The sequence below is a fragment of the Doryrhamphus excisus genome, chromosome 14 (genome assembly GCF_030265055.1).
Source record: "Doryrhamphus excisus isolate RoL2022-K1 chromosome 14, RoL_Dexc_1.0, whole genome shotgun sequence".
Lineage (NCBI taxonomy): Eukaryota > Metazoa > Chordata > Actinopteri > Syngnathiformes > Syngnathidae > Doryrhamphus > Doryrhamphus excisus.
Window position 1 is genome coordinate 708,143 of NC_080479.1, and position 19,616 is coordinate 727,758.

Below are 19,616 nucleotides of genomic sequence, written 5' to 3' on the forward strand. Positions count from 1 at the left end.
AACGACGTGCAAAAAAACCAAGGGGCGGCGTCCTTTGATGTACGGCTTTAAAATCGGTCACCTGACACATTTTGGTCACCTTTCAAGCGCTCTGCCTCGTAGGTAGGCAGTGCGCATGCGCCCTGGACAACTCTTTAAATACCCCAAGTCATCTGGCACAACAAAACATTCCGCTGTCAGCTCTCAGCTGTAAATGTCCATCCCGGCGGAAGCAATACGGCTCTTATACATTTGTATACTTTGATATAGTTTGTGAAAAGAACATTTTTTTAGCCGTAAAGGCCGAGAGTTGTGGAGTAAAAAAAAAAAAAAAAAAAGAATCGAGCAGGTCGAGCTCGGGGGGGAGAAAAACAAAGATGGTGGAAGTGTAGCCACAGAGACGAGTTCCAACACAAACCGCCGCCAACATCTCCGGACAACCGGCTACCTGAGCAAATACGGGAGACGGACAGCCGAGCCGAGGAGAACCGGGCCGCCGGTGCGCACCTGGTACCGAGCGCTGTCACGGCGACTAACGGCGTCGAGAAGCCGAGACAGCTGAGAGTTGTTTTTGTTCCCACTGGAGCTCTCTTGTTTGTCAGCTAGCTAGCTAGCTAACCTGCTAAGCTCTGTAAGTCCACAAAACTGCTTGTTTTTCCGGCATAAACTGTCGCTACTTGCTTATCTAACATCGCGTTCACTAAAGTAATTGCGTCCATCTTTAATCGTAATAATAATAATAGTAGTAATAATAATAATAATAATAAACAGGGGAGCTAGCATCCCTGTTAGCGTTTGCGCAAGTGTTAGCTAAATAGCTGTCAGCTGACAGTTAGCCTGGCGGCTAGCGACCTAGCACCCAAGCTAACGTGACAAAATATCCCGGAAAGTTCTAGACCACCGCCGCCATGTCCGCCATGGACGACGGGGACGTGGGCGTCGCACCCGCGCCCGGCTCCTCCTCGGCCGGCCTGGGTATCGGCATCGGTGCCGGGGGGGCGGCGGCGGAGGCGGCGGCCGAGGCCATGCAGGAGGAGGTTGGGACGCGGCGACAGGCGGACGGGCCCGACGCCGACTCGGAAGAGCCGCCCAAGAAGAGGTCCAAAGTCCCCGAGGGGGAGTCCGGCAAGCTGGAGGAGAGACTGTACTCTGTGCTGTGCTGCACCGTGTGCCTAGACTTGCCCAAGGCGTCAGTGTACCAGGTAAATGTACCACAAACATGCCCGCTCCCCCTCCGTTCCCCCCCCAAAACACACCTGTTACATTCTACACTGAAGGCCCCTCGCCCGCAATGTGCCCCCCCTCAAAAAAACCCCCAAAACAATCAGGTACCAACCTGTTGCTGCATGTATTTGTAGTGATGAGCAGCAGGCCTCGGAGTGAAGCCACACCCAGATGCTCCTGTGCGGCCATCTTAACTGGACTTCCCTTATACCCAATACCACTACCAGTTGGCCCAGTTGACCTGGCCTAATGGAACGGCCCGTGACTAGCTTGTACCAATCCGTCTCCCACACCATGCACATGCATCATGGCCAATTATGCAAATTAGATCACATGATCCGGCCCCACCCACAATTCATAGCCACAAATAGATTGTAGTCCTAGTCATATTTGTTCATAGTCTCTCTCTCTGAGGGCAACTTTGACACCCAAATGAACCCAAAAATCCTCATTTTGATGTCATGAGTGATGATGTCATCATCACATAGACACCCTGCCTGCACACGTTCATTAATAACCACGTGTTCAAGCACAAGCATGACCAATAATACAATAGCCACACTTTTTAACCTTACAATTAAAATATTGTCATTTATAATAATTCTATTATAAAAACTGTACACATCACAGCCTAAATTTGTGTCAAACCAGATTTGATTCTGATTTCTCAATGATGATTTGTATGTTTCATTTTCAAACAAAAATAATTATATTTGATTGACATACAGACAACATTAAATCATAAGATCATCATAAATCATAACAATTAGCTATACAAGTCATACAAATTATTTCATTGTAGACATGATTGAATTTTAAAATATATATATATATGAATAAAGAATTCATAAATTAAAAGAAAATTTAAAAATATACTGTTTTTTCTTAGTGTACCAACGGGCACCTGATGTGCGCCGGCTGCTTCATCCACCTGCTGGCTGACTCTCGGCTGAAGGAGGAGCAGGCCACGTGTCCAAACTGCAGGTAGGCAACACCCGGGGGTACCCGCTGGCACCCCGGTACTGACGAAAGCGTGCTTTTGCCCCATCAGGTGCGAGATCAGCAAGAACCTTTGCTGCAGGAACCTGGCCGTGGAGAAGGCGGTGAGCGAGCTGCCCACAGAGTGCACCTTCTGCCTTAAACAATTCCCTCGATCCAGCCTGGAGAGACACCAGAAAGAAGAGTGCCAGGACAGGTCAGACACACACCTATACGGTATAAACACGACACACTACGTAGTATATAAACACACCATAACAACATGGAGCTTCAACCAAAAACAATCTTCCAACAGAATCTTCTTCATCTGACCCCTTAATTAACTCATTAACTAATAAAACACATGCAATATGTTTATGCTTGTCAAAGATCATCTATTTAACAAGTGCACTGTTTGTAGGAATTTGCCGCACAGCCACAAGTCAAAGATCCTCTGAATGACAGGAAAACGAGTCAAAGATCCTCTATATAAACAGGAGGGCTCTGCTGTTTTTAATGAACCACTGCGAAAACGCTCGTCAAAGACGCTTTAGATAACAGGAACAACACGAGTCGAAGATAATCTATGTGACAGGATGCTCAGAGCTACTGCTAGTCAAAGATCTTCTACATGACAGGAGTACACCACTGTTTTTGAGACCAAAAATCCTTTACATGACAGGAATGCGAGTCAAAGATCCTTTACGTAACGAGTGTGCCAAAGTTTTTAGGATTTTTCTTTTAAGTCCAAGATCTTTGATGCTTTTGAGGACCGACTGCCAAAGCGGCATCAAAGATCCTCTATATAGCAGCACAACTGTGCTGGGAAACCAATACTAATCCAAGATTCCTTAGATGAGGAACAATACTAGGCAAAGATCCTCTATATGACAGGAGCTCTCTGTTGTTTTTATGGACCTTGTACGAAAAAAACGCTAGTCAAAGATCCTCTATATCAGTGCTCCTGCAAAAAGGCAAAAATCCGTTACATGGCTGGAATGCGAGTCAAAGATCCTTTACGTAATGAGTGTGCCAAAGTTTTTAGGATTTTTTTTTTTTTTTTTTAGAAAGTCCAAGATCCACTATATGACAGGAGGGTTTTGCTGTTTTTGAGGACCTACTGCCAAAGGGGCATCAAAGATCCTCTATATAGCAGCAGAACTGTACTGGGAACCCAATACTAGTCCAAGATTCCTTAGCTGAGGAACAATGCTAGGCAAAGATCCTCTGAATGACAGGAAAACGAGTCAAAGATCCTCTATATAAACAGGAGGGCTGTGCTGTTTTTAATGAACCACTGCGAAAACGCTCGTCAAAGACGCTTTAGATAACAGGAACAACGCAGGTCAAAGATAATCTATGTGACAGGATGCTCTGCTGTTTTGAAGGAGCTACTGCTAGTCAAAGATCTTCTACATGACAGGAGTACGCCGCTGTTTTTGAGACCAAAAATCCTTTACATGGCAGGAATGCGAGTCAAAGATCCTTTACGTAACGAGTGTGCCAAAGTTTTTAGGATTTTTCTTTTAAGTCCAAGATCTTTGATGCCTTTGAGGACCTACTGCCAAAGCGGCATCAAAGATCCTCTATATAGCAGCAGAACTGTGCTGGGAAACCAATACTAGTCCAGGATTCCTTAGATGAGAAACAATGCTAGGCAAAGATCCTCTATATGACAGGAGCTCTCTGTTGTTTTTATGGACCAATGTCCAAAAAAAAAAAAAACGCTAGTCAAAGATCCTCTATATCAGTGCTCCTGCAAAAAAATCCTTTACATGGCTGGATTGTGAGTCAAAGATCCTTTACATAACGAGTGTGCCAAAGTTTTTAGGATTTTTTTTTTTAGAAAGTCCAAGATCCACTATATGACAGGAGGGTTTTGCTGTTTTTGAGGACCTACTGCCAAAGGGGCATCAAAGATCCTCTATATAGCAGCAGAACTGTACTGGGAACCCAATAATAGTCCCAAGATTCCTTAGATGAGTAACAATACTAGGCAAAGATCCTCTATATGACAGGAACTCTTGACAGGACCTTGTACGAAAAAAACGCTAGTCAAAGATCCTCTATATCAGTGCTCCTGCAAAAAGGCAAAAATCCTTTACATGGCTGGAATGCGAGTCAAAGATCCTTTATGTAACGAGTGTGCCAAAGTTTTTAGGATTTTTTTTTTTTAGAAAGTCCAAGATCTGCCAAAGCGGCATCAAAGATCCTCTATATAGCAGCAGAACTGTATTGGGAACCCAATACTAGTCCAAGATTCCTTAGATGAGGAACAATACTAGGCAAAGATCCTCTGTTTTTATGGACCTGGTACAAAAAAAACGCTAGTCAAAGATCCTCTATATCAGTGCTCTGCTGTTTGGGGCAAAAATTAGCTGCAAAAAGACAAATGAAAGATTTTCTGGAGCACAGTTGTTTATAGGATGTGAAGATGGTTCACACTAGAGGAGAACTCGCCAAAGATCCTGCAAAGATGACAGCAGTGCTTTGCTGTGTTTAAGGACCTGCTGCAAGAATTCTAGTCAAAGAGCCTGTATGTGTTGTTATTGGTGGTGTGTTGGTTGTTAGCACCGCCTTTGTTCCAGTAACACACACACACACACACACCAAGTGTAATTGTGTTTATATGCTAATGCTAATTATGCTAATGTGTGTCTCCAGGGTGACGCAGTGCAAGTACAAGAGGATCGGGTGTCCGTGGCAGGGTCCCTTCCACGAGCTGCCGGCCCACGAGGGCGAGTGCTCGCATCCCACCAAGACGGGCACGGAGCTGATGGGCATCCTGGGCGAGATGGACCAGAGCCATCGGCGTGACATGCAGCTCTACAACAGCATCTTCAGCCTGCTCTGCTACGAGAAGATCGGCTTCACAGGTAATGCTAACGCTAACCCCGCTAGCGTAGCTTCCGTGTCTTAAGGAAGTGACTCAACCCTTGCCCCCCACCCCCCCCCCTTACCCCGGCAGAGGTGCAGTTCAGGCCGTACCGCACGGATGACTTCATCACGCGGCTGTACTACGAGACGCCGCGCTTCACCGTGCTCAACCAGACGTGGGTCCTGAAGGCCCGCGTCAACGACTCGGAGCGTAACCCCAACCTGTCCTGCAAGCGCACGCTCTCCTTCCAGCTCATCCTCAAGAGCAAGGTGAGCGCACACCCATCGCCCTTCCGAGGGGGGGGGGGGGCTAACGTGGCGGCAAAGTCGGAAGTCGGGCGGTGGGATTCTAACACGGTTAGCCAAGCATCAGTGGGCAGACGTTTGGAGGAAGGACACGTTGCCCAACAACACCTTTTTTTTCCATCTTTGTGACCGTTCTCTCTACACCAATCAGCACGTGGCAATGCGTGTTTAGCTCCACCCCTTTTGTACACTATTACTCAATAGAAATGAAAACTCAACTTATGAATATACTATACTGTACATACAGTATATACCCTATATATATATATATATCTATATATATATCCTATATTAAAAAAAAATTAAAAACATTAAAAAAAATTTAAAAGAATTTTTAAAAAATTTAGAAAATTAAAAAAAAATAATAAATTAAAAAATAAAATATATATAAATGATTAAAAAAAAAAAACTTAAAACATATTAGGAAAGCAGGAAGTGAACAAATGTGACAGTTACTGAGTGTAAAAGTACCACATGGAAGGGTAGGATTTAATAAGCTTTGCTTCTTCCTACTCCTTTTGGACATGTGGAACTGGGAACTTATTATGGGATGCATTCAATTGTAATCTGATGCATGTTCAAATGAAATATAGCCTATACTGTATGTACGGTAAATACCCTATACTGTACTGACCAGACAGATCCAGCAGAGGGCGCTACAGCGACTGTGTTGCAGTAAATGCACAATACTGCCTCCTGCTGGAGCAGAGTGGTGGTACTTGAATGAATATTGTTATCTTTTAAAAGTGATGCTTTTTAATGCACGGCACAAATACGCCATACTAGGTTTCATGAGTGGTGATCATAAGGAACTTCATGTACACGTGTGGCCTTCATGTACACACGTGTGTGTGTTGCCAGGTGAACTCGGCCCTGGAGTGCTCCTTCCTGCTGCTGAAGGGCCCGTACGACGACGTGCGCATCAAGCCCGTCATCCACCACTACGCGTTCACCAACGACGCCAACGAGACGGACTACGTGCCGCTGCCCATCTCCGACTCGGTGGAGTGCAACAAACTGCTGGCCGCCAAAAACATCAACCTGCGCCTCTTCATCTTCCAAGTCCAAAAATAACAAGGAAACCCTTCAGAATAAGAGCCAAGGAGACGAGGAGGAGGAGGAGGAGGGGGAGGAGGAGGTGTGATGGAAGGAAAGATTGAAGATGAAAGAACCACTGATACCTCTTAACACACACACACACACACACACACGACTAACTCCACTTACCTCCGTGAGTGAGACCCCCCACCTTGTGAGTTGCTATGGAGACAAGCGGGTGGGCATTGACATCATTTGGGGGGGGGGGGGGGGGGGGGTCATGATGTTTGATGTCTGACACCTTCCTGAAACAAACACACACACACAGCCAAAAGTAGCACACACACACACACACACACACACACACACACACACACCAGAGTGCTACCCAAATGTGAAATAAGCGTTTAACTCTGCTCAGCTGTGACGTCTGATTGGATGCTGTGAATGTGTGTAGTCTCCGCCCCCCTTTGTTTGCCCCGCCCCCCTCCATTTTATTTAATCATAATTTGAACACTTTTCTAATGAAGAAAATATTAAGCTAATTTTTAGTTGATTTTAACCCTGCACACATGCTTTTATTTCTAACCATTTTACCCCCCCCCCTCCCCTTTTTTCCCCCCCACCAAAGTGAAATTGTCATGAACTGGGAGAAGCGGTAGAAGATGGATGGACGGAAGATGGAAAATAGTAGCATGTTGCCATGTTTGTATGAAATGATTGAGTACATTTTTTTATTTTTCCTGGCTCAAATGTTTTTATCAAAGCACCAAAGCCCGGAAGGAAAGTTCCACCTTTACTTGTTCTTCACACACTTTATGTCCTCCAAAGTTTGTGGAACAAGGAGACTTGGATATGTGTGTGTGTGTGTGTGTGTGTATGAGAGAGAGAGAGAGAGAGAGAGAGAGAGAGAGAAAGGAGGGGTGTAGGGGGGGCCTATACCTAAAGGATGTTGGACTTACTTGAAGGAGAAGATGTTACAAGAATAGATTCTACTGTAAAGCAGATAGAAGATGTCTCTCCTCCTGACCTCTGCTGTATTTTTTGGGTGTTTTCAAAAAAAAAAAAAAAAAAAAAGACAAAAAGCTTCCGTCTCTGCCGGTGGACTCGCTCATCTCACTATGGCTGTACATGTGCCTTTTATTATTATTAATATTAAAGATCATCAACCTGCAGCTCTGCTCATGTACATGACTCTCACTCTGTGTGTGTGTGTGTGTGTGTGTGTGAGGAAGTCAAACAGGACAAAAATAGGAGCGGGCTTTATGAAAGCCGCCGCGCAGCTTCAATTATTCATCCGGCGGCACAGTTATGAAATCCAAATTTAATTTCCAAGTTGGGCAAGGATGATGGATACGTTTCATTGGCTTTGATGTTACCAAATGCGAATCAGCTCCACTTCAAAAATGAATTATCTCCCACACACACACACACACACACACACACACACACGTTGGAGTGGAGGTGATTACAGGTGTCAAGGAGAAAGGGCACTGAAGTCATCTGTGGACTTTCACGTTTCTCCTTTAAACATTCCAGGAGTACATTCTCATGACAAATGGAGTCAGGAAGTACATATTCATACATTCGAATTTATTGCAATATGATAGCCAGTGTTGAGGGTAATGGCAATAAAAGTAGAGCTTTTCCAGTTTGGGCTAATCTAATGAGAGTCTTTCTAACCTTACCAACGCCATTAATTGTGGTTCCTCACTGCCCACTAGCGTTTGGGTGTAGAACTGCAAGCCACAAGCTCGGCCTTTAGCCTTAACCTCATGAAACGATACTCCAACACAAAGGTCAATGCCAATTCGTTCACATATTTTTCCATTCTTTTTACATTTATTTATGAAGGAGTAATATCATTAATGATTAATTCTGATTGTTTTTTTTAATCACGAAATTATAGTTGACTTTGTGCCATCTTAAAACAGCAACAACTTTTCAAAAACAACTTTTTCCCATCGACTATGCAATTACAGTAGCAGTGGTTCAATAATTACTGCTGTAAAAAATACAGTACAGCAACAACAAAGTTAAAGTGACACTTTCAACAGTGGAATCAATGTTTGTTTATATTCCTGTCGGCTAAACATACTGCTAATATGAATGAGCTAGCAGTTAGGCTAATACAGTTGTGGGGAGCAGAAAGTGGAAAACTTATACCCTTTTTAAATTGTTTCACAGTTCAGGAAGAAGCCAACTGCTCTCTTGGGGGGGGGGGGGGCAGTTGTTGGGGACGGACAAATAGCTCCTGGACAATTTGGAAAGCAGCTGAAGATCCACTGACCTGATTTGCTTGGTTCTTCCGGTGTCCGACGAGGAACTAGACGGGGTGGGGGGGGTGCGGTAGACTTGTCCGTGTTGGGGTGCCCCCTTTTCAAGGGGGGGGGGGGTTAAATCTAGAAAGTTCCTCGCTGCTGCTTGCTACGAACGTCCATGCTGTTTTACTCGTGGTTGTATGTGCCTCACGGCTTCCGTCCGTATTCAATACAAAACGCCAAATAACGATGGTGCATTCATGGCACCTGGGGAACAGCATGTGGGGTGAAGTTGAACATTAATAAAACGGCGCTTGCATCGGATTTTACCGAAACCCACAAACGCATCGCGACGAATCTAGATTTCTCCCGTCAATTGCATACATACTCAGTGAATGAGCCCATGCATTCGCATCGATGTATCGGTGAATATTATTATTGTGATTATAATGCGCTCCTGATGATGGGGAGAACAAGTGGTTGCAGATGCAGCCTTTGGCCAGTAGGGGTCTCTGATGAGTCGGACATCCCAGCTGCGGGTCTCTTTCTAGAAATAGGAATGAATCTTTTTGTGGAGTCGAGTGCAAAGAGCCGAACGGCGTTGACAGGCAAACGTGACCTCGTCGAGGCCGCCATGTCTGTTTATTGGATATTCACACAGTGCATTTGCTGTCAATCACAATATATATATATATGTATATACTATATGTATATATATCATTTCATATCAATATAAAACTCCATTTGTGTGTAGAAACTATGCATTCAATACAGCAGCTTTGATAAATATATGAATATATGGACTTGGAAGCTTTGGTACAGTGCGTTATAAAGTGGGCGTGGTTTGTGCGAACATGTGGGCACAGAGGGGAGAAAGACACGTGGGGTGGGGGTGGGGGTGGGGGTGGGGGGGAAGGGGGGGTGTAGACGCTAAATCAGTGCTGTGTGATGACTTCATCCACATCAAGTGCTATGCGGTCCAGGCGGGCCCGCTGAGACTGCTGGCAGGGTGGGCACAGTGTGGGGGCGGCGGGGGCACCATGCAGCAGTAGGCCGCCTCCCCAACTTTACTTTGTGGATAGGGGATGGACACGCCCCCCTGCGGAGAGGGGAAGAAGGTGAAAAAAAGACTTGCTTCAGGTTGCGTGGACCTTTTTGGCTTTGTTATGGATTACCTGAACCATGCTACAGTGGTGGGGGGCCATTGGCGTGTAGCCCCCCAGCACCGGCTGCTGCACCCCCACCACGGGGGCGTAACCTGCCACACAGAAGAGATGGTGACCAGAGGAACCTTCAGGAAGGAACGCTGCGGCGTGACGGCGGTGATGGAGGAGAAGCAGCAGGAAAAGAGACCGGTTCACTGTGAGACCCTCAAGACTTCATCTCTGACAGTGTAACGGCCCCCTCCCCTGCTGCCGTGGTCCGCCCCGGGTCTGCGCGTGTGTGTGCGTGGGAGGGGTGTGGTTACCTGCGGGGTTGCAGCTGGGGGAGGCGGCTTTGACGGGGTTCTGAGGCGAGGTAGGATACTGGCCGTAGTAGAAGGCAGGCACCTGGAACACAACCCAAGCGGTCATTGGCCTGTCAACTGCAGAGAGTACCAGACCTCCACTGTCTCCAAAAGGTGATGCGTACCTGCGGTGAAGGCTGGCAGTAGCTGTGGGGGTTGGCGGCGGCGGGGGGAGGAGGAGGAGGAGGAGGGGGAGGAGCTGCATAGACGAAGCTCTGTGCGCTTGGGTAAAGGGGCGGGGCTTCCCCTGATGACTGACAGCTGACGGTCACGTGTGCAAACTGTGAGGACAGCTCATCCACCTGCGGAGGCCAACTGTTAGCGTGCAAACAGGAAGTCGGCAACCAAACAGGAAGTGTGGACACGTACGGCGGGGAATGGCTGCGAGGGAGCGACGGTTAGCATCTGTGGGGCCGTGTAGGAGACGGACGAGTACACCTGAGACACACGTGGAGATAAAGTGTGTCACGCTAATTAGGAGCGTGTGTGTGTGTGTGTGTGTGTGTGTGTGTGTTACCTGTGGTGGCGGCTGCTGCGACGGAGCGCCTTGCATCTGGCTCCTGATTGGCTGCTGGCCAGCAGGTGGGTTGTACACCACGGGGGTTCCATCAGGGTTCAGGAAAGGCTGCCCTGAGAGGTCATTTCAAGGTCATGGCTGCACGCCGTGTGTGTGTGTGTGTGTGTGCGTGTGTGTGTGCGTGTACCAGTGTGAGGGTTGACAAGGATGCTTCCCGGCGGGATCCCGTTCTCCAGGATGTAGGCGGGGTTTGCGGCGGGCTCGGCCATGGCGGTGGGGGAGGAGGGGTGGGGGCAGGCGGAGGAGACTCTGAAGAGCGAGATGGAGCCTGAGGGAGGATGAGAGGGAGGTGAGAGGCGATCACAGCACATCATAGCATGAACAAGACGCGAGGACGAGTGGAGGCGTGAGAGTCGGCATCTGAGGTGTGAAGTTAGCTGCTGGTGGCGTCCATCACGTGCTCGCAAGTCCTTCTTGACTTCTACTCCACGTTCGAGCGTTCGAGAACACGGCATGGCGGCGAGCAGACGGCCAAAGAGTTACCTGCTGCGCCTCGCCCGTCCCAGCCGTGACTGGCGGCCTGGTGAGGCTTGGGGGCGGGGCTGGTCCACTGGTAGGAGGAATCCGAGTCGGTGCTGCTCCACGGCGGGGGCTCGTTGCCGTAGCGACAGTCCGTGTCCGTGCTGCTCTGCCTGCTGCTCCCCGTCCAGCTGGAGCCCGAGCTGTCATGGCTCCCCCTGCCAGACGGGCACGCCCACAATTACCCTGCGACCTCCGTAGGGGAGGCGGCCAACAAGCCACGTAGTACGCTCTACGAAGTACGCTCTAACGCCACGCGTTACGTGCATGTCAGCAAAACACGAAATAGTCCACGACAAAGGTGAACTCACTCGAGCCAATCACACGCCTGAAAAAAGACACAATACTATACTAATACTACTACTACTGAAAATAATAATAATGAATGTAGGTAAGTACATAATAATATGTATATGGTATACACTGTACAATATGTAATATATTCTGTCATTATGCTATACAGTATATATAAAATACATAGAAATATAACATTTTATTAGCTGATTTCAAGTCAAATCCTTTTCAATGAATTTGAAAATGTGATTATTGTTGCGTTCATGGCCCGCGTTGCCAGTTGGAGACGCTGCCTTCAATGTGTTGCAAATGACAATGGTGAGCGTCGTACCTGAAGAGCTGCCTTCTCCTCTGGGTCTCGGCGTACGGGTTGCACTCCTCCGCAGTCCTGCATGAACGCACACACACACACACACTCATTGGTGTCCCGCTGAAGGGTGAGAGGGGACACGGGGCCACGGGGCCACGGCGGGCGAGGTTACCTGCTTTCTGCTTGGCCGCCCTCCTGCGTGCACGGAGGCTGCGTTCAAAGAAAGAAGAACACCACAGAAGAAGAAGAAACATTAAAGCATCTCCTTTGGAGCCAACGTGGGTGTAAAAAAATCCAATAAAAATCATCATGGCGTCACTTGATGGATGTACAGTGGATCCACACGCGGAGGAGAATGATTGTCGTTTATTGGATCAGTTATTGATTGATTGATTGATTGATTGATTGATTGATTGATTTCAGGCAGAAACGCACCTCCTTCACCCTCGGTTGGTAATGATATGAACAGGTGACAGGTCAACTGTACTTCACTCATCATGTTATTAAGTGTTTGGCACATTTGGCACTGTATCTACAGTCCTTGAACGCACCACAGGTGTGTGATCATTATCGCATGGTAAGTAGCGATACATTCGAATAATTATTCAGGGATTAAACCTTATAGTGTGTGTGTGGTGAGTAAACAATTGCAATTGAAGAGAGAAGTGGACGGACCTGGAGCTAAATTTTATCTAATAAAACTCACTTTTATTGTAAAGGCTGATCCAAAATCATAACATGGAGCTACAGGAAGTGGGGGGGGGAGTGAGCCATGTGTCCAAAATCGGCTAGCATTGGCATTCCGGTGTAAAGCAATCATTTCTTACCTCTTGGCTGAAGATTCTATCCCGCACTCGTTGGTATTCCTCCTCCCTCTCCTCCACAGACTTGCTTTGCTTCTCGCGTAAGGCGTAGCGTCGCGTCTGCCGGGGAGGACAAAAGCCATGGATGGGCGTTCCAGGAAGCCACGCAGCTCGGCCTTACAAATGAAGAGCACAGACCTGCTCATCGGCGCTGTTGTCCCGCTTCAAGATGCTTTTCCAGTGATGGATCTCTGTGGCTTTGTCCTCGTGCACCTGATCCAGGAAACGCTGCTCTGGTCTGAGGAAACAAATACTTTTATTATTCCAATGTAAGCAAATCTAAGCAAGCGTTTCCCACAGGACTGAAATCTATTTGCCCCCCCTCCTTCATGTCCCCAGTGAGTCGCTTTTCTAGAGGGAAAACTGGAGGGGTCTGAATACTGGCTAGATTTAGTGACAAAGTGGCGACGCTGATCTCTCCTGCTCCGTCTTCTTATTCCCTGGCGGAGCAGGTGTGTATGAGGTGTATTGAGAAGCATGCGTTTATTTATGAGCGAGGGCCAACAGGTAGCGCCAAATGTATTTGCGGCGGTCCAACTTTATCAGTGGCGGGCCGGTGTGGTAAACACGGTGTTTTGCTTCACGGGGGGGGGGGGGGGGGGGTGGTGCTCACATGCGAGTGCTGCTGGTCCGGTTGATGATGACAGACTTGCCCGTCTGGTCCACGTTGTGCTCCATGCCAAAGTAGGCCGCCACCCTGTGGACCAGCATGCGGTGGTAGGACGACATGTGGGGGAACTTTTTGAAGGGGCTGCAGGGAGGAGAGCAGGGAAAGGAGTGAGAAGGGATTCATCCTCACCACCTTCACGTGAAACAGGATCCGACGGCAAAGCCATAAATTAGCCTATTCCATCTTTAATGGGACTTAGCATGAATAATTATGTTCATCCAAGCTGCTGGTGGCTCCATGAGGAGACAAGGACGTGTTCTCCTTCACACGCACACCCGCACCTATCGCTGGTGATGAAGTCCATCATGTCCTGCTCCAGCTTGAGCAGCATCATGCGGTCCCTGGGGTTACTGTTCAGGGTGTCCACGATGAAGCGCTGCAGGTCGATGCCGGTGGAGTCGGTGTACTCCAGGCTGGACTCTGCCAAAGAGAGAGAGCGAGAGAGAGAGAGAGAGAGAGAGCGAGAGAGAGAGAGTGACGTGTTAACACGTCCAGCTGATGCCAGTCATTCCATCCCGACGCGCACCTTTGGAGAGTTTTTTCTTTCCGTCGGCTTCCTGCTCCTCTTCCTCCTGGCGGGAAGTGGCGTCTTCCTCGCTGCGGGCGGGCGAGACGACGGATGTGGTCTGCGGGGGGGGAAGGGGCGAGAGTGATGAGCTGCGGTGGCGAAGGGGGGGGGGGGGGTTGCGAGGGGGCGTTACCTGGTTGTCTTCCTGCGAGTCCTCGCACACGGCCATGCTGCGCACCAGCTTGCCTTTGGCCTGAACAACAAATCACGCGGCTCGGATGCGTCCGTGTTCCGCGGCTGATGAATGTGAGGCGGGAATATTTCAGCTTACCTTGACTTTTTTCTTTGGCTGCACGTGCTTGCCGAGGGTCTGCGAGCGACAACAATATGAATGTGACGTGTGTGTGTGTGTGTGTGTGTGTGTGGATGTGTGTTGTACATTATTAATGCACTACACAGGGAGCCGTGGCGTACCTGCTGCTCCGGCTTCCTGTCCTCGTCCTCTTTCGGAGTGCTGCAGAGGGAGGGCACAAAGGGGGGAGGCGGGGTGCGGCCGATGACATCACAAGGCCCCGCTTGGTGGGCGTCGTCACCCTCGACCGCTGCGTCCATCATACGTCTGCACTGCACACGAACCCTCAGCTTGGTTTGATCGGTGTGTGTGTGTGTATGTGTGTGTGTGTATGTGTGTGTGTACCTGTGTGGGGTTGTTCAGTGGAGAGCCTCGCAGGTGAATGATGAGGTCATATATCCCATGTTCCCACGGGGCAGCCAGAAACGCAATTATCCTCTTTCGCCTCGCTCCTCTTCCTCTCTTTGCTTTAGCGTTCTCTGGGCAGGGAAAAAAAAATGCCTGAAGAGATTGAAATAAAAAAATGTTATTGGTTGGTTATTGTACATGAAAAAATACACACACACACACACACACTCCTACCCAACAGCTGCTGCAACACAAAGGCATAGCTGCTGGGGATGACATCAAGTCGCACAGCTTAAGTGTGTGTGTGTGTGTGTGTTGTCCTCCATCCAAGCTTTCCAAACGCCCTCCTGGCCTGACAGCTAATTGCTACTTAAAGCCTATTACTGGAAGTGTGTGTGTGTGTGTGTCTCTATAGGCCTCTACTTGCATGTGGCTTTTGTGCATTCACATATATGTACGTGTGTGTGTGTGTGTGTGCGCTCGTGTGTTTGAACGTGTCCGAGAGCTTTTCTTAGAAGCGGCAGCTGTGCGGAGCATCATCCGATACGCCAGTGCAAGATATTCCCGGAATAGCGGACCCCGCTGTCTGATCCCAAAGATGCACGCTCCGTGCAGGAGGAGGGAGACGGCGATTCAAAAGGGCCGCCGCATTCCGCTGGAACACAGCGCTCCGGGGGACGTTTACCCCTGCAGACGCAATAATGAGCTGCGAGGATGCGAGGAGTCCCAAAACGTTGCGATTGAACCCCCCCCCTCCCCGGCGAGGAAAACGCCGGGCTAAAGTGGTGTAATGGATGCCAACTGGTGCAGCTGTGGGAGAGCAAGTTGGTCAACCTCACGACCTTCTCGCTCCTCAGGAGTCCCGCTGGACATCCAGTTGGCAGCTAGGGCTTTTAGCTCAGTGTTGTTGTCCACTCTGGTGGTGTGGGTCTCGCTCCGGGCGTATGTCGCTGGCATGTTGGTCAACCCCACTCCTTGGACACAAGAGTCGGCGGCGCAGGCTTTTAGCTCAACGGCTGTAGAGCTCTCCACTCTTGTTCTGTGGTACGAGGCCTGTGAGGTCTATGGTGGCATCCCGTATCTCACACTGGACACACAGTTGGCAGATCGGGGATTTAGCGCAATAGCTAGCGCTCTCGGCTCTCATTGTGCAGGTCAAAATTAGCTTTTTGGGTGTTCTCCGTGTTGGACGCTATGAAATTGTGGAACGTTCCATCTTTGCATGTGACCCTCACAGAGGTGGGCTGGATGGAGGGCGTGCTAGAACATCATGGATGATATGTAAAGCAGGATGCGACTAAGACGCTGCAGATGCATGCAGAGGACGAGGATCCTCAGGGGGGGGCTTTTGGAGGTGAAGAAAGGTGACGAAAAGAAGAAGAATGGGATGTAGGCTACAGCGGTATGGGGAGGGGAGGTGTGGACTCCGGCCCCATTTTTGAGCCGCATAAGTGTCCGGGGGCTGCCCGGGGAGGAGGTGTGACACGATCATTAGAGCGTGACGGATGGCGGCGGGGCGGCGAGGAGCGCCAGCTTCGCCGACATCATCATCCATCTGCTGCCTTGGAGGCGCTTACTCGCCAGGACGCCTTTCTTGTGCCGCCAAAAGCTGCCTGGCGCCGCAACACGGACATGCGGCCCCCGCTGGGAAGCGGTCCAGAAGCTACTTAAGGCGGCCATTGTCCGGCCAAACAACCTGCGCCGAGCGCTTTACAAGCCTGTTAGAAGAAGAGCAGTGTGTGTGTGCGCCTTCCAGCATCTTTAGCGGAATAAAGGGCTCCGGTGGAGATTGTTTGTGTTTTGCCGCTGCTTGAGGAGGAGGAGGATGATGTTTACTCGTTCTGCTCACAGCTCATTATGGAATCATTCCACCAGCCTACAAAGCACGTCTCTTGTTTGAAATGCTGATTTCGGCTTTTTGTTTGTTTTTTTTTTTTTGCCGAGCCGTCCTCCATCATAACAGCGTGTCTGTGTGTGTTTGAGACATGACGCCCGTGCATCCTATAGCACCCGTGAAGTTGAGCAAAGAGAAAGTAAAAATGTAGGTTGCATTGTTCTGACGGCACCTGTGCAGCCGCAGACAGCTGCGTCAAAACTGAGGTGGGGAAAAAAAATTACCCACATTTTATCATCTTGCAGCCGGGTGTATTTTTTTTTGTCTGTAAAAACTTTTTTTTTAATCTATATCTATGTAATCCACCCATTTTATGATCATGACACATGTGGGTGGGTGGGGGCTCACGTTGTGGGCAAAGTTACAAAACAGGTGTCATGTTCAACGCGCCAGTGACCCATATTAACAAAAGCCACCAAGAACCTCTCGGGTCCACTTTTCCTGGACCGGACCCCCCCGATGTGTCGCATTACCGTTGACCCGGGCCTGGCTTGACAACGCCGGCTATTTTTACTCGGAAGCGGCGGGGGTTGGGTTTGGGTGGGGGGGGCGCGGACCTGCTGCTGCGGGGCTTCAGCCGGCTGTCAACGAACGCTCCGGTTATGCTAAAATACGTTCAGAGAAACTTATTTGAAAATTAGGATACGATCAATCGAACATATTTGCAAAAAGTAGATGATGAAAAATCTTCACGCACGTTGAAAAAATATGTCGTTACTACGCGCGTGCTGTCAGGACTTCGGATGCTAAGTTAGCCAACAGCGATTCATAAAAAAAAACAAAAAAAAAAACGTTTATCCGACAAACATCTCGACGTTTATGTCGCATTATGTCCGTCCCGAGAGACAATCGTGACGGCGGTGTTGTTGATTCCGCCCCGGGGGCGAGTGAGTGCGAGGACGCCGGTGGTCTTACCGTCAGAAGATGGAGGTCTGCTGCCGGTGTGAAGCTCCTCGCGGTGGGGTGATTGTGAGGTAAGGCGCTCCTCCTCCTCCGTCTTTTGCTCGACTCTGCCGGCACGAGGAAGGAGGAGGGGGGCGAAGTCGAAGCCACGCGACCCCACTCACCTGGCCCCGCCCCTTTACTGTAACATAACACAGCAACACAAATAATATGACAACACACTGCAGGAGCACAACACGGGACAGGAAATACAGGCATCAACACATATCATAGCAACCCAGCTGAAGGACAAAATATGGTGCATTCACAATTTATTTATTTTTAAAAATCCTTTCTCTAAAAAAAAAAAAAAAAAAAAAGCCAATTTCCATATTTGAAAGCAGAAAGATCTCCAAGGAGCTCCTTTCCTGCCGGCTGACAGTTGTCTAGGTGCGATGCCGCCTCTTTGACGTGTTAATTGTTTCTTAGCATCCAGCAGCGGCACGTTATTATTATTAATATTAGCGCCGACGCTAATTAGCACATACGAAGGAAGCTCCACTTTCTTCTCCCCGCACTTCCGACGAGAGCAAAGCACTCGGCCTTACAAGCACTTCCCAAAACTTCATGCAACTGGGTCAGCTCCTATTAATCGTAGTCTCATTCAAGAGCACATTCATTCATTCACGGCGGCCATTATTCAAAGAGGCAATTAGCCGTCATGTGACCTGCCAGCACACCAATAAGTAATAAATGCAGCCTCAAGGAGAAGGGGAGAAACGGTAGGAAAATGAGAGCAAAATTCATCTCAACATAGTCTTTGTTTCATTGTCTCCTAAACAATATTTCATCCTGTGTAGTAATACTGCACTACAAGGGGGTGGTACTGTCTATTACAGACTACACAGTCTTTGTTTCATTGTCTCCAGAACAATACTTCATCCTGTGTAGTAATACTGCACTACAAGGGGGTGGTACTGTCTATTACAGACTGTCTTTGTTTCATTGTGTCCTAAACAATACTTCATCCTGTATAATAATACTGCACTACAAGGGGGTGGTACTGTCTATTACAGACCACACAGTCTTTGTTTCATTGTGTCCTAAACATGATTTCATCCTGTGTAGTAATACTGCATTACAAGGGGGTGGTACTGTCTATTACGGACTACAAAGTCTTTGTTTAATTGTGTCCTTAACAATACTTCATCCTGTATAGTAATACTGCACTACAAGGGGGTGGTACTGTCTATTATAGACTACACAGTCTTTGTTTCATTGTGTCCTAAACATGATTTCATCCTATATAGTAATACTGCATTACAAGGGGGTGGTACTGTCTATTATAGACTGTCTTTGTTTCATTGTCTCCTGAACAATACTTTATCCTGTATAGTAATACTGCACTACAAGGGGTGGTACTGTCTTTTACAGACTACACAGTCTTTGTTTCATTGTGTCCTAAACAATACTTCATCCTGTATAGTAATACTGCACTACAAGGGGGTGGTACTGTCTATTACAGACTACACAGTCTTTGTTTCATTGTCTCCAGAACAATACTTCATCCTGTATAGTAATACTGCACTACAAGGGGGTGGTACTGTCTATTATAGACTGTCTTTGTTTCATTGTCTTCTAAACAATACTTCATCCGGTATAATAATACTGCACTACAAGGGGGTAGTACTGTCTATTACAGACTACAGTCTTTGTTTCATTGTGTCCTAAACAATATTTCATCCTGTATAGTAATACTGCACTACAAGGGGGTGGTACTGTCTATTATAGACTACACAGTCTTAGTTTCAGTGTGTCCTACACAATACTTCATCCTGTATAGTAATACTGCACTATCACTTTGTAATGTAGGTGAAAAACATGAAATCTTTGCCCCCCCCCCCCCCATTTTTTTCTCCTAACATATCAACTTTTTTTTTTACTTCATAGAATCTCTTTTCGTATTATGTACTTTCACTTTATTACCGGAGTATAACTTTTTCCGCAAGCTAATGTCCCCAAAATAGCCACTTTATTTTGTTTGTCTCTCATATTGATTTTAATATTTAAACTTATGCTTCTAAAATGACAATATTTTCCTTTAAAATATTATATTATTCTTGTAAAATTATTACTATTTTCTCTTAACACTTTGTGACTTTATTCTGCTAAAATAACTGCTGAATTTTCCGATTCTAAAAGTGATTAATGTTCTGTGAAAACACAAAA

General features: G+C 47.8%; 2 protein-coding genes across 3 annotated transcripts; one reads left to right on the top strand and one right to left on the bottom strand.

Moving 5' to 3' along the window:
* Positions 1 to 135: 135 nt before the first annotated feature.
* Positions 136 to 7,577, top strand: LOC131102070 (zinc finger TRAF-type-containing protein 1-like). 2 transcript variants are annotated; one of them, XM_058047556.1, is made up of 7 exons: positions 136 to 610; positions 870 to 1,181; positions 2,093 to 2,187; positions 2,255 to 2,398; positions 4,846 to 5,057; positions 5,150 to 5,328; positions 6,226 to 7,577. In XM_058047556.1, exons 2-7 carry the CDS (start codon positions 888 to 890, stop codon positions 6,436 to 6,438), a joined length of 1,137 nt encoding a protein of 378 aa, XP_057903539.1. In that variant the 5' UTR covers positions 136 to 610; positions 870 to 887; the 3' UTR covers positions 6,439 to 7,577. The 2 variants fall into 2 exon arrangements, with proteins under 2 accessions (XP_057903539.1, XP_057903538.1); XM_058047555.1 differs by having other exon boundaries at positions 136 to 1,181.
* Positions 7,578 to 7,729: 152 nt separating this feature from the next.
* LOC131102067 (cAMP-regulated phosphoprotein 21-like) lies at positions 7,730 to 17,666 on the bottom strand. The gene is given in 19 exon segments (XM_058047553.1): positions 7,730 to 9,762; positions 9,839 to 9,921; positions 10,132 to 10,213; positions 10,296 to 10,527; positions 10,529 to 10,608; positions 10,688 to 10,800; positions 10,875 to 11,015; positions 11,231 to 11,424; positions 11,892 to 11,948; positions 12,043 to 12,080; positions 12,698 to 12,793; positions 12,872 to 12,971; positions 13,347 to 13,484; positions 13,685 to 13,823; positions 13,930 to 14,164; positions 14,243 to 14,281; positions 14,386 to 14,535; positions 14,609 to 14,764; positions 17,421 to 17,666. Coding segments are annotated over 19 exon segments (2,448 nt in total). The 3' UTR covers positions 7,730 to 9,633.
* Positions 17,667 to 19,616: the final 1,950 nt, after the last annotated feature.

Bases quoted from the DNA above. Each gene is read 5' to 3' on its own strand.
- LOC131102070 (XM_058047555.1), top strand. From the start codon at position 888: ATGTCCGCCATGGACGACGGGGACGTGGGCGTCGCACCCGCGCCCGGC. The intron at 2,399-4,845 runs GTCAGACACACA...GTGTGTCTCCAG, and splicing joins AAAGAAGAGTGCCAGGACAG to GGTGACGCAGTGCAAGTACA. The intron at 5,058-5,149 runs GTAATGCTAACG...TTACCCCGGCAG, and splicing joins CGAGAAGATCGGCTTCACAG to AGGTGCAGTTCAGGCCGTAC.